Source organism: Diabrotica undecimpunctata, chromosome 3, assembly GCF_040954645.1.
Source record: "Diabrotica undecimpunctata isolate CICGRU chromosome 3, icDiaUnde3, whole genome shotgun sequence".
Taxonomy (NCBI): Eukaryota; Metazoa; Arthropoda; class Insecta; order Coleoptera; family Chrysomelidae; genus Diabrotica; species Diabrotica undecimpunctata.
In genome coordinates, this window is record NC_092805.1 from 83,787,500 (window position 1) to 83,802,049 (window position 14,550).

Genomic DNA, 14,550 nt, shown 5'->3' on the forward strand with positions numbered 1-14,550 from the left:
TTGCTCCAAACGGGGGAAAAAGAATATGCATTTTACATACTGGTTTTCAAATTGTAAGACCTAAGAATTATATAATTTTCTTTTATATATAAAATGTGAGGTGAGCGTTCTTACAAATTAAAAATGCAGAATTCCCTACTAAAATATGACCTTTACGACTAATATATTGTTTACGCCATAAAATAATATTAATGTAAGAAATTAAGTAATACAGTATTACTACCTTTCAAGAACATTGATATCAAATGGTCTCATTTTTTAGAAATCACATTTTATAAAAATCGTCAAATGTTTAAAATAAAATTTTAATATTTGGACTTTGCTTTCACTGACTCGTAACAGATTAACGTATTTTTTTTTTTTAATATAAAGATCTTTTAAGGTTACTATTCGTTATAAACTGCCGTAGCGAAACAAAGCCTACAGTTCAGATATGGTTGTGTGTCAGATTAAACTAGAAATTATTTGGCGGGTGTTGGGGAAAAGTGATATAAGTCGAAAAATGTAAAAAATGAGTTAAACATAGATACCACTTTCAAATGCATGTATCTTTGATAGGGTGAAGTGATATAAGTCAATTTAATAGGCAAGCAGGTGTTATTTGTTTGCGTTACATGATATAAGTATTTTTAATATCATTTAATATAGTGAAAAATGTTATAAATATTCTAGTACTATTTGTTTTGCCTCCATCTGCCAGACAGGAAAAAAAATTATAGAGAAAACTGAAATAAGTCTAGTTATAATAGTCTTCCCTATATAATTTTATGATTAATATTTGTGAATAGTGATACAAGTGCAAATATATCAAAAGTTATTGGTAAACTATGATTGTGAATAAAGGTATATTTAAAAATATATCACTATTCTCATTAAAAAATATAGGGAAAACATTATATGTTGACATATCACAAATGTTTTAACTCCAAAATTGAAAACTGATGATATATGTTGAGATATACTAGTAGTTACGGCAATAGAAATTCAAAGAGAGAGAAATCTTAAAAAATAAACCTGGACGAAAATCGCTAAAAAATGAAACTAGGCTAATTCGTAAGGAACGAAAGCAGAACAGAAACCTTGGGTTATCGTACACCACGAAAAGTGGGAAGGATATAAAAGCACGGACATGTCAGGAGCTATTAAGTTGCCGCTTAAAATGCAAAGACAGGATAACTGAAGAAAAACGACAGGAAATTTTCAAAGAATATTGGTCTTTAGCGAGCTTTAACAAACGCGTGTCTTTTATAGTTAGGCTTATAACAACAGACGGAAAGAAAACCACAAAACGTAAATTAGAAAACAAAAAACATAAAAATAGGCTTCTGTCACACAAATATTTTTTACCACTAAATGGTCAACTACTAGTTAACGTTTGTCAAAGTTGTTTCCTACAAACTTTTAACGAAACAAAACGGTTTCTAACCGATGTGACAAAAAACAAGATTTCTTCAGCTTCTGCAATGCCACATGATGATTTGCGAGGTCTTGCCTCACCATCTAACAAAACTCCCGAACAAGATATTCAATTAGTAAGAGTTTACATTGGATCAATCCCAACGTATGAGAGTCACTATTGTCGTCGTGACTCATCAAAGATATATCTTCCTCATTACTATACCTTAACAAGAATGTATGAAGAATACAAAAAATGGCTACCTCACGAGAAAACCCCAGTATCGAAATTCAAATATCAAGAAGTATTCCATTCCATGGAAATAAAAATCAAACAGCCTAAAAAGGATACCTGCGCTACATGCGATAAATATCATATGCTCCTGAAAACAACTAAAGATGCACAAAAAATGCAAGAAATTTAAAATCTTCTTGATAATCACCAACAAGAAGCATCAAACGCTTATGAGGCTAAGCGTATAGATAAATATGCTGCGTTAGAAAATGAATCAAAAATCATTTATACGTTTAATTTGCAACAGTGTCTCCCCACACCTGATCTTCAGACTTCAATAACATTATATAAAAGGCAGTTGTGGACCTTTAATTTAACATTACATAGATTTAATGATAATCAAGCAATGTGTTTTATGTGGCATGAGGACGTAGCTGGACGGGGTGCAAATCAGATTGCGTCATGCTTATACAAGCAGATTTCACATATTTCACCTGAAATAAAAGAGATCACCTTATATTCTGATACGTGTGCAGGACAAAACAAGAACTCTTTTCTACCTGCAATGTTCATTATGGTTTTAAAAGAGAATCCCAATCTATCATACATTAACCACAAATTTCTTGTTCGTGGTCACACCCACATGGAGTGGGATTCAGAGCACGCAATTATAGAGAAAAAAAAAAAAGAAAAGATATCCATGTTCGATAGAACACCCAAGAGACTGGATGAATTTGGTAAAACTATGTGGAAATAAGCGAAGTTTTTTAGTTACTGAAATGTGCAGATCGGATTTTCTTGAGTTTTCTTCTTTGTATAAGAATAAACTTCAACAAAGAAAAATTAACAACCTAGGAGAAAAAGTCATGTGGAAACAAATGAAATGGTTGAGATTTTCACAGAATCCTGGTGTCCTTGAATACAAAAGTAGCTTAAATGTAGACGAACCATTTAAAAGCGTATGTTTTTTAAGAAAAGGTAATACGTGGCCTAAAAACATAAAAATTCCTCTGTCATATAAAGGTCCCAATCCAATAAACATCAATAAAAAAAAGAACTTGATAGAGCTATTGCCTTATATTTCAGAAACATTTCATGATTTTTATAGAATATTAACTACGAAGGAGGATATACGAAATACGTTACCCGAGGATGAAAATAGTAGTGACGAGGAGGGTGTACACACAGAAATTGAAATTTTTAAAAATTAAATAAACTTTTACGTTGTATTTGACTATAAATGTACCCCCTTAAGTAAACATTAAACTTTTCAGTTTCACATTTTTTTTATTTATAATTAATAATTAGATTTGTTACTATATTTTCCGGAAGGGCTTTTGTTCTTTAATAAATAATTGTGAAAAGTGATATAAGTCATATATTTTTTTAAAAATTGTAAAACTAGGTCCTTTTTACTAGTAGATCTATTTTAATCCAATAAATTCAAAGCCATTTCCAAAAATTGTTTAACGAAAATATCTTATTTGTATCCGTAACAACAATATTAAATTTGAAAAAACTATAATTGCGTTTTTCTCGAAACTTAAAATTTAGACTTATACCACTTTTCTCCAACACCCGCCATTTATTCATCACAGCTAAAACATTTTTTTCTCAAGCTTTCCTCCTGGTTCCAGTAAGTCTTCATTCCCCTCAGTCTTTTCATCAAATCAACATGATGATCCTCCATTGAAGAGAGATCTCCACCCATATCGCTTGGAATATAAGCTTTAGGTATAAATTCTGCTAGTCTTCTTGTGCCTTGATGAAACTGAAGCTAAAATAAGAACATATTATGAGTTGGTGTACAATCTTTATTAGAATCATGCAGCAAATTCGTGAATACAAAAATCTGCAGCACAAATAATAATGAGAATGAAAAATAATTATATAAATACAATTATAAAATCGAAAAACAATTATCCATTGGAGATTTAAAAAAAAAAACAAAAATAGAGTATGGGTGATATCAGACATCAGAGATCTATTTTCGGAATAACTATTCCATCATCCGTGGTTGTACTAAGTATACATGAGTGAAACTACTAAATATACGGGTAAAACCCTTTAAATATAGTTAAACTAGTAACAACTCGACTAGAAAACTGTATAAATGGAATGCACTGGGAGACAACGAGAGTAACCTGATAAGAAATCAAATTAATTATGTTCTTATAAACAAAAGATGTAAATGAAATTTCTACCTATTGCCAACGCGAAAACACAATTGAGACAACAAATGAAAAAAGTAAACTTCAAAGACCAGCATCCAACCAGCAACAATATAACATTTCTAGAAGCTACAGAAAGATATCAACAGTGCCTAGAATGAAACGAAGTCTTACTGACTTGACTTTGAATGCAGGCAAAACATTTGTTAGTAGAAAAAACCAATTGCAACAAAGGATTAGAAGATACCAGATATTATATATCTTTAGAAGAAAAACGAAAATATAAAAATTGGAAGGTATTTCGATTATTGGTGCAAAATCACTGTTTTAGTGATAAAGGAATGATAACAGCTCATAATCCGATAATTTATAGGCAGAACTGCATTTTTTTTTCTCCCATTTGTGAAGAGGTAATTTTGAAAAATGTACTAAATTAGATAATTTTTTTATAATTTTACTCAAAAAATCCATAAAATTCCTTCTCTTACCTTTCCCACAAGTTCCGGTTTCATAAAAAGCTTAAAAATAGCGACAAATTTATTTAAAACGTATCCTGCATTTACGTAGTGTACTGTTTTTAACTTCACTGGTAGTCCTTCTTGTATGTAGGAGAAAAAAGTTTTTAGGGAATCAAATTTCAGACGCGTCAAATGCATAAGACCTATCTGCAATCAAAGAAACTATTTAGTATAAAGTTTTGCTGACATGTTCAATAAAACTAAATATTGATTGTGGACAAGGTTATAATCTCCGAATCAACAACACTCAGTAACTAACAGTTATAAGTAGGATCTTTGTAAAGATTCAGATAAACGAACCTTGATCATTAAGGAGACGCGGATCAATCTGGTCTCGGGTTATTTGGTTCTTTACTGATTGAATGACTGGCTATAAACATTGTCAACAAATAAATTTGTACAGGAAGATTACCGACCGTACCCTTTATGTATTGAAAGGACATTTAGTTATGAAAAAATAGTATTAAATATATAAAGCAAAACAAATATTAAAAATAAAATATTTTAGATATGCAAATTTTTTTCTTTAGTTTATTGTATGTAGACAACAAAGTTATTGACACTTAAATAATTCTAATATAATAAATTTTACATTTGGTTATAATTTATTATAAAGAGAGAGAGAGAGAGGGAGAGAGAGAGAGAGAGAGAGAGAGAGAGAGAGAGAGACAGAGAGAGAGAGAGAGAGAGAGAGAGAGACAGAGAGAGAGAGAGAGTGGGAGAGAGAGAAAGAGAGAGAGAGAGAGAGAAACATTAAATTTTGTGATGAAATTTTATTCGTTGACCACGTCCTTTTCGCACTTGTTCGTTACTCGATACACTGTGCAAGAATATGTTAAGTTTTTAATGGTTTACTGCTCTTGTCACTGCTAGGGGATACCTCCGAATCACGTTTAGTGAGTCCGTTACGTATAACCAATTAACCTGCGGACGGTTAATTTGTTATTTTCTTCTACTTAAGTTAAATAGCTGAAAGATTTCGATGGTAGATTGATTGTATTTTATGTTGTTCCGAGGAAAAATTATTCCTCCATTGGTTTTCCAGGACTTTTAACTTAAAACCTAAAATGTGGTTTTAGATCTGATTGACAGTGTAGATGTTTAGAATGTAATTGGACACACTTTTGATGCTGAATTGGTGGTAATTGATTTCTTTGCAGCAGTGTCAGCAGTCTTATTGATTAAAATCCCAACGTGAGAAGGAATCCTAATCAAGGTTATGTTTGTTCCAGAAGAAGTGAGATCGTTTGTTGCTTCATGTATGGCATAAATTAATGATTGCTTGGAATATATATTTTTAATCGAGTTGATGGAGGACATCTGTACATATTGTTAGATAAACTGTTTAATGCTTTTATGATGGCAACTCCTGGTAGTGGTAACTGTGGTTAGTGTAATGTAACGTAATTAGTCTTAGGGGTAATTAGTAAGACGGGGTTAACAGTATATGAGTATCTGTTACTGACAGATCAATCGGTCGTGTAAGGGGAAGTAAAATTTGGGGTAATGTCTGATATTTACTGTTAGGCTCATAATTATAGGGTTTGTGAATTAGCTCATATACAGGGTTATTCCAATTCGAATATACTCTAGCAAAGTTTTTCAGAAGCAGTTGTTGTCTTCGAACCTAAAGGGGAAGTTCACTTGTCTCACAGCGAAGGCTTTGATGTTGACATGTATATGAAGCTATCATACACCAGTCGAGAGCGAATAAAAGATCTGTATATCTTAAGTAGGATATCTTCATCAACCCCCAGTAATTATGTGCTAGAGATTTTAGAAGATCCAATCTAGTTAAGTAATTGGCTTTGACGTTTGTGATTTGTGGTTTCCATGTGAGGCAAATATCAAAAATGAAACCTAGAATCTTATGTTTACTGGCAGCTTTGTTATTTTGGATGTGGATGATTTGAATGTTAGCAGAGTACCATTTTTTAATGTAACATGAGTTACTAGAATTAGGGTTTCACGTGGGACAGCTTGACGCAGGATAGGCTCTTGTTCCGTCCCGTGTCCCGCACTTTCCCATCTGTCGGGTCTCGCAGCTATTTTATTTGTTCCGAAAAGCTAACTTAAATTATATTTTCTAAATAAGTAATTAAGAGTTTTATAATAATGGCAATTACAAAGATTTTATGCAGAAATATTTGGCAGATACAAAGTCAAATTTAATATTTATATTTTTTTCTGAGCATATTTTGTTTTTACAAATTGTCTTAGTAATTAAACATGTATTGTGCACCTTTTTCTGTTAAATTTATTTTGTAAAAAATTCTATTTGTTTCGAATTTCTACCGTTTAAATTGTTTCAGACGCTATACTATACAGGATCATTTACACAACAATTCAATTAAAAGTTTTAAATGATTTATTGTAGTATATTTATGAAAATGTAGAGCAGAAGGAGGGGGTAAAACATGCTCCACCTTCTAAATTAATATATTTTTTTAAATTATTACTTTTGAGTATTTTCACTATATTTACTATACTTAAGTATCTACTCAGTTTGACTGATAACCGCGGTAAGATTTCTTATTTTGAATGGAATGTTGGAATTTTATGCTTAATTTGGAGTAATATCCAAGATTTAGCCATACGTCTCACAGTCCCTCTAAGGGGAAAATTCACTCATCCCAGATACCTACTGTATCAAAAGGATTGAGCTCTGGTGGGACTATTTCCGTGTTATCGAGTATGTATGCCGAGTATTTGTATGCTGGAGTATCTCCCAAAAATTTTCGTACACATCTGGACGTTGCGAGGAGTACAGCTTTCTGCATTGCCTTATAAAGATGTTCATTTAGACCCAGCTGTTTTATGTTCGCTAGGAGGTTTTTGGGAGTAACACCAGTAGTCGATAGAATAATAGGTACTGTCTGGGTACTTTCCATTCTATATTGTATCCTGATTTGTATTTTCAGATCTCTATATTTGGCGATATTTTCGTTGTATTTAACACGCAAATTATTGCTGATAGGTATCGCCACATCAATAAGTGTTGTTTGCCTGGTAAGTTTATTAACTAGTATGAGAACCGGCCTCAGTCCAGTTGTGGCCTTTGTACGAGGAAGTTGTTTTGTCGTTCCAAGCTCATTAACGTTATCTCTATATAAAGTGAAAAGTTTTTTGTAAAGCAATTTGTGACTAAGAAAAATATAAAAGTTCAGTGTATTTGAATTTATTTTACCCCCATTGGGGGTTACTGTTTGGATACGATAAATGTTAATAAGTGTAGGATAGATTCAAAGTGATAAAGTGTTAAGTTATTAAAAACTTGATATGGATTATGCGGGGAGACCACCAGACAAACCTCCAGATATTAGCCGGATGCTGGAAGATGTTAATATAGAAAAAATAAAATCCAATATAAACAACACCTGGGACGGTAACTCAAAAAACAACGGAGAAACTGTAAGTAGTAAAACTTCTAATATTTCTACAGAAAATGTAAGAGAACAATTTCTATATCAGAGCAGTGATACAGGCCCTTTTCATGTATATATAGAAAATAATACTCCTGATTTTAAAGGTAAGATAAATGCCATCAACATCGGTAATATTATACTCTCAAATTTTCCAAATTTAGATTGGATTTCCAAAATTACTAGTATTGATTCAATCGGCAAGAATAGAATCAGAATTAAATTTAAAGACTATCAATCGGCCAATTTTTTAATCAATCAAAAAACTTGCTCATTATTTACAAACAACAATTTTGATGTTTACGTTCCGAAGTTTATACTACATAGACAGGGTATAATTAGAGATATAGATACTGAATTTTCTGAGGAATACATCAAAAATAAAATTAAACAATACGATATGCACTGTAAGTTTGAAGTAGCTTCAGTTAGAAGAATAAATAGAAAGGTAGAAAAACATATCGAAGATAAAACAGTAATAGACAAGGTTCCAACCAAATCATGTATTGTAAATTTTAAAGCACAAACTCTTCCAAAATATATCATAATTAATAAAGTAATTAAAGAAGTCGAACCCTATGTTCAAAAAGTTTTATTATGTTTCTCTTGCCTTCGTTTTGGACATCTTGGATCTCAATGAAAAGCACGTCCCAGGTGCAATAAATGTCATGATTTTCATAACACAAAAGACTGTACAGTAAATATATATACTCCTACCTGTTTCAGCTGTCAAGGTAATCATTTTACGACACACCTAAGTGCATGCCCTGAGTTCTCTAGGCAAAAACAAATCAAGAATACAATGTCATCATTAAATTTAAATTTCTTTGATGCATGTGTCATCAAGTGCCACCAATCACGCACTTCGATGTTCATCGCCCTTCCTTCTGGAACTTATAATTAAATTTAATTGGTTGAGAAATGAAAAAGTTTCATATAAAAGTTAATTTATCTTTAAATATGGAACATTTTCGGATATCAGGTCAGTTGTGTCAGTTGTGATAGTAGTGTCTAACTCATGGTTTTACCCGTGTAGGGTAGCTCCCTAGAGCACTTTGCTCGAAGGGCTCTGTTTCTTTCTAAGACTCTGAAGCTGAGTTTTTTTTCTTCTTAGAAAGAATGTGTTTTGTTTCCACCACCTAATAAAACCATAATGGCATTGTCTCTTCAAGATAATGCCACAATAAGAGCGTACCGGCCAACTACGCAATATTACACCATATTGCGCAATAGTTGGACAAATTAATAAACATGGAAACTTGCACCAAGTTGCAATCAGATTTTCATACGTTTATTAATTACACCGGAGACGACATGGCGCCCAACCTTCAACGAACTCTACCACGACTCCGAGATGTTAGAGTTCTCATGCTCCGCGATCGAAAATCGCAAACAGTTCCAACACGATGCCTGCATCAAAACCACTCAAGAAAACAGCGGGGAGAAGCATCGGATGTTAGTACACCAAACTAACAGGCCGATATCCACCTTCTGCAGCCCTGAAACCGTCGATGTTCCACATCTCCGACGAGCCAGCCTACTTGATGCTAAGTACCTGATGCAATGGATGTCTCCGCAGTAGCCAGTCACTGCCTGCCCTACCATTATGTGGTCCAGAGCACCACATAGGCCCAGGCAAACTCGCCTACGACACACCGGCGACATGCAGATGGGAAATGTACAGCTAGAGAGGACGAAGCCGCCGTAGAACGAGAGCACGTCGTCGAGGATGGACCTGCAGATGCTGTCAACAACACCGACCACCGCCTGTGAGTGTTTTTGTGCAGTGCAAGTGCGCGCTACGCGAGTGTACGCGAGTGTAGTGTGTGTTAGAGGACTTGTAAGTAATTTGACAATATAGACATATTCATTTTGATATATTTCATGTTATATTTGATATATTTTATGCATTTTTTTTCTTTTCTATATGTGATTTGTAAAAAAAATTGTTTTCTTAAGTTTTTTAATAAAATCATCTTTTTTTATCAGCCTCAGAGTCTCCAAAGCAGGGGGGATGTCATCAAGTGCCACCAATCACGCACTTTGATGTTCATCGCCCTTCCTTCTGGAACATATAATTCAATTTAATTGGTTGAGAAATGAAAAAGTTTCATATAAAAGTTCATTTATCTTTAAATATGGGACATTTTCGGATCTCAAGTCAGTTGTGTCAGTTGTGATAGTAGTGTCTAACTCATGGTTTTACCCGTGTAGGGTAGCTCCCTAGAGCACTTTGCTCGAAGGGCTCTGTTTCTTTCTAAGACTCTGAAGCTGAGTTTTTTTCTTCTTAGAAAGGATGTGTTTTATTTCCACCACCTAATAAAACCATAATGGCATTGTCTCTTCAAGATAATGCCACAATAAGAGCGTACCGGCCAACTACGCAATATTACACCATATTGCGCAATAGTTGGACAAATTAATAAACATGGAAACTTGCACCAAGTTGCAACCAGTTTTTCATACGTTTATTAATTACACCGGAGACGACATGGCGCCCAACCTTCAACGAACTCTACCACGACTCCGAGATGTCAGAGTTCTCATGCTCCGCGATCGAAAATCGCAAACAGTTCCAACACGATGCCTGCATCAAAACCACTCAAGAAAACAGCGGGGAGAAGCATCGGATGTTAGTATACCAAACTAACGTCCGATATCCACTTTCTGCAGCCCGGAAACCGTCGATGTGCCACATCTCCGACGAGCCAGCCTACTTGATGCTAAGTATCTGATGCAATGGATGTCTCCGCAGTAGCCAGTCACTGCCTGCCCTACCATTATGTGGTCCAGAGCACCACGGAGGCTCAGGCAAACTCGCCTACGACACACCGGCGACATGCAGATGGGAAATGTACAGCTAGAGAGGACGAAGCCGCCGTAGAACGAGAGCACGTCGTCGAGGATGGACCTGCAGATGCTGTCAACAACACCGACGACCGCCTGTGAGTATTTTTGTGCAGTGCAAGTGCGCGCTACGCGAGTGTACGCGAGTGTAGTGTGTGTTAGAGGACTTGTAAATAATTTGACAATATAGACATATTCATTTTGATATATTTCATGTTATATTTGATATATTTTATGCATTTTTTTTCTTTTCTATATGTGATTTGTAAAAAAAATTGTTTTCTTAAGTTTTTTAATAAAATCATCTTTTTTTATCAGCCTCAGAGTCTCCAAAGCAGGGGGGATGTCATCAAGTGCCACCAATCACGCACTTTGATGTTCATCGCCCTTCCTTCTGGAACATATAATTAAATTTAATTGGTTGAGAAATGAAAAAGTTTCATATAAAAGTTAATTTATCTTTAAATATGGGACATTTTCGGATCTCAAGTCAGTTGTGTCAGTTGTGATAGTAGTGTCTAACTCATGGTTTTACCCGTGTAGGGTAGCTCCCTAGAGCACTTTGCTCGAAGGGCTCTGTTTCTTTCTAAGACTCTGAAGCTGAGTTTTTTTCTTCTTAGAAAGGATGTGTTTTATTTCCACCACCTAATAAAACCATAATGGCATTGTCTCTTCAAGATAATGCCACAATAAGAGCGTACCGGCCAACTACGCAATATTACACCATATTGCGCAATAGTTGGACAAATTAATAAACATGGAAACTTGCACCAAGTTGCAATTAGATTTTCATACGTTTATTAATTACACCGGAGACGACACATGCAAACAAATACCGAAAAAATCATATACTAATATCGCCGCCAGACATAATAGTTCTTCCTTGACAACCAACTCTAATACCAATGATCCGTCCTATCAAGTAACTCCAAATCAAACTGGTTCGTTCGCAAAAAAATTCTCTTCACAAATGTTTTATACCAGCAGTAGTCCAGAAAAATCAAATTTAAAACGACAACGTCCAAGTACTCCCGACCCTTTGGAATCAGCTAGAAATAAATAATTTCCCCAATAAATATCCTTAAACAAAAAGGTGGTATTTATAATACCTCTAAATATACAGAGAATAGAAATACAACTAATTTGCAGACACAGGGAGTATCATTAGATTTAAATAATGTAATTTTAGAATTGGTTCTTAATATAATTAGTTCATTAAAACTCACTGAAAATTTAGACGCATCAAAAACAGAGATTATACAACAAATTAATAAATACTTAAGTACGGCATCGATCTTGCAAGAAGACTTACATGGTCAAACGTCATCTTCTCAGACATAACTAGTCCTATAAAATTTTTACAATGGAACTGCCGCTCAGCAGTTTCTAATAAACCAAATTTAGAAGCCTTACTTATTCAAAAAAATGTGTATGTGGCCATGTTATCAGAAACATGGTTTAAACCAGGAAAATTCTATAACTTCGCTGGTTATAATTGCTTTAGATCTGATCGCCCAGATGGCTATGGAGGTAGAGCAATTCTATTTAAAGATAAAATAATTGTAGAAGAAATAAATTTATTAGATAACTATAATTTTACTTACACATGCATGGCTGTTAAAGTTTCTTGTATCAATAAACCTATACATATAATATCCATATACAAAGAACCAAGTATTAGAGTAACAGTTGAAGAATGGATCCATTTTTTTCAACACATTCCTCCGCCATTCATCATTGGAGGGGACTTCAACGCTCACAATATGGCATGGGGATGCGAAACTAATGATACTCACGGTAAAGTTTTATTAGAGGCGATAGAACAATGTAATCTATTATACTTAAATGATGGTTCTCCAACTCTTGCACTGAGTTCCAGTCCATCAGCAATCGATGTAACAATCTGCACCCAGGACATTATATCTAAATTAACTTGGTCTGTTATTCAAGATCCACATGGTTCTGACCATCTAACCTTGACCATCTCCTTAGAAAATTTCAAACAAGCAACACCACCTGGTAACAATACACAAAAAAGATGGAATCTAAATAAAGCACATTGGAATCTGTATTCATCCAACTTTTCTTCAGAAATACTTCCTCAAACTTATGAAGAATTAGTCAATGAAATAAATAGATGCGCATCCATTGCTATTCCAAAAGTACCAAAAAATAAAATATATCCTACAAAAAAGATTCCAAAACCATGGTGGGATAATAACTGCGAAACAGCTGCAAATAACCGTAAAACAGCCTATAGACGTTATAAAACAAATCCCAATATTCATAATTTAATTGAATACAAAAAATTGGATGCATTAGCAAAGATAATTTTTAAAAATAGAAAAAAACAAAGTTGGATAAACTACTGCGAAAGCCTTAACTCACACAGTCCAATCAGCGACGTCTGGAAGAAAGTACATCGCTACAAAAACCGAAAACAGTTCAATAAACTCCCGATAAACTGCGAAGCTGCATGGATAGAAGATTTCCACTTGAAAATTTCACCTCCTTGGGTACCAAATCAAATAAACGAAGTTACAGTCACCGTTTCCAGAGAATATTTCAATCTAGAAAAACCATTTGAATTGTGGGAATTAAATTATGGACTCAAACAAAATAATAGTTCGTCTCCAGGGATGGACTGTATATCATACTCTATGTTATATTTTTTACCCACAGAATACAAATCATTATTATTACAAATTTTTAACAATATATGGCAAAATGAGAATTTAATTACCAAAACATGGAAGGACTACATTGTATTGCCTATAAAGAAGCCAGGAAAGCCAGATAACAACGTTGAGTCTTACAGACCTATATCTTTAAGTTCTTGTATACTAAAAACTCTAGAGAGATTAATCAAAATAATTCAAATAATTGGGGAATTACAAGTTAAAAAATTCAACAAAGTTCAAAAATAAGAGTTAAAAGTTAAGTGCATACAGGTGATAGTAGTGAATAAAAGAAATACCATCAGACAAGTAAGATATAACCATTTTAAATAATTTTAATAAGTTTTGAGTAAATAAATAATTGTGTGAAAGATTAAAAAAAACGGGTTTTGGAGAATGTTTTAAGTCCGAGGGGTCGACCGGGCGTAGGAAATTTCGACACTAAGCAGGTAGCGACTAAAATTTAATGGCAATTTTCGACACCAGCCCCAATTCCCGTTTTTATCTTACAGGTATATTCGACACCAAATAAATATAGCTGCGACTTTATTTTAATAAAAGTAATGTGCATTTTATTTCTTTATAACTGTAATAATATCTTAATATAATACAACTAGTACCTAATTTTTGTACATTTTACCGTTAATATACTTGTATACAATGATTTATTTGCTATTATAGGAATGATAAGATACAGCCATTATACAGCTTTTATAAAATCTAACCTACGTATTTGTTGGGATCGTAGTTTATCCATCATTTTCTCCAAAAATGCCAATTTAGCCTTAACAGTAGTATCTTTGATTTTTGCTGGTATATGTAAACTATTTATTTTGACATAAGTGTCTACTTGAAATTCTTTTAACTTTTCAATAAAAATAAAAATAGAAGGATGTGTTGAATAAAAAGAAGAATTAAATCTCGAATGAAAGAATTCACAGGCATTTGTGGTCCTCGCAATAGACGGATTCTGATTAGACCATATGTGTGGTGGAAATAGAGCGCTATCGAAAATGTAATTTTCCAGTAAATAATCTGCATATATATCAAGTGTTGCGTTTATAGGTTTGTATGACATTAAATCATAAAGAAAGCATTCTTCAACTTCTGCTGGATTTAAATAAGTTTAACCAAACGTATGCCTTAACCATTTTCCAATTTCTGAATTTGTATCCTTATATTCTTGTACCAAACCCAAAGATTGAATTTTTTTAAACCAGTTTTGGTGTAAGTGAAAACGGCATCCACTAATTTTTGCATTGGGCCACATATACAATAAAGCAC

At 33.6% G+C, this 14,550-nt stretch overlaps 1 protein-coding gene across 1 annotated transcript in view; it reads right to left on the minus strand.

Annotated features, from left to right (window-relative positions):
• Nucleotides 1-287: 287 nt before the first annotated feature.
• Nucleotides 288-14,550, minus strand: part of LOC140436980 (retinol-binding protein pinta-like) — a 93,899-nt gene continuing 79,636 nt past the window's right edge. The window contains exons 5-7 of the mRNA XM_072526179.1: nucleotides 4,290-4,466; nucleotides 3,214-3,407; nucleotides 288-463 (exon numbers count right to left, since the gene is read on the minus strand). Of these exons, the coding sequence (XP_072382280.1) occupies nucleotides 3,216-3,407; nucleotides 4,290-4,466 (369 nt within the window). The 3' untranslated portion in view covers nucleotides 288-463; nucleotides 3,214-3,215. The remainder of the gene's footprint in view (nucleotides 464-3,213; nucleotides 3,408-4,289; nucleotides 4,467-14,550) is intronic.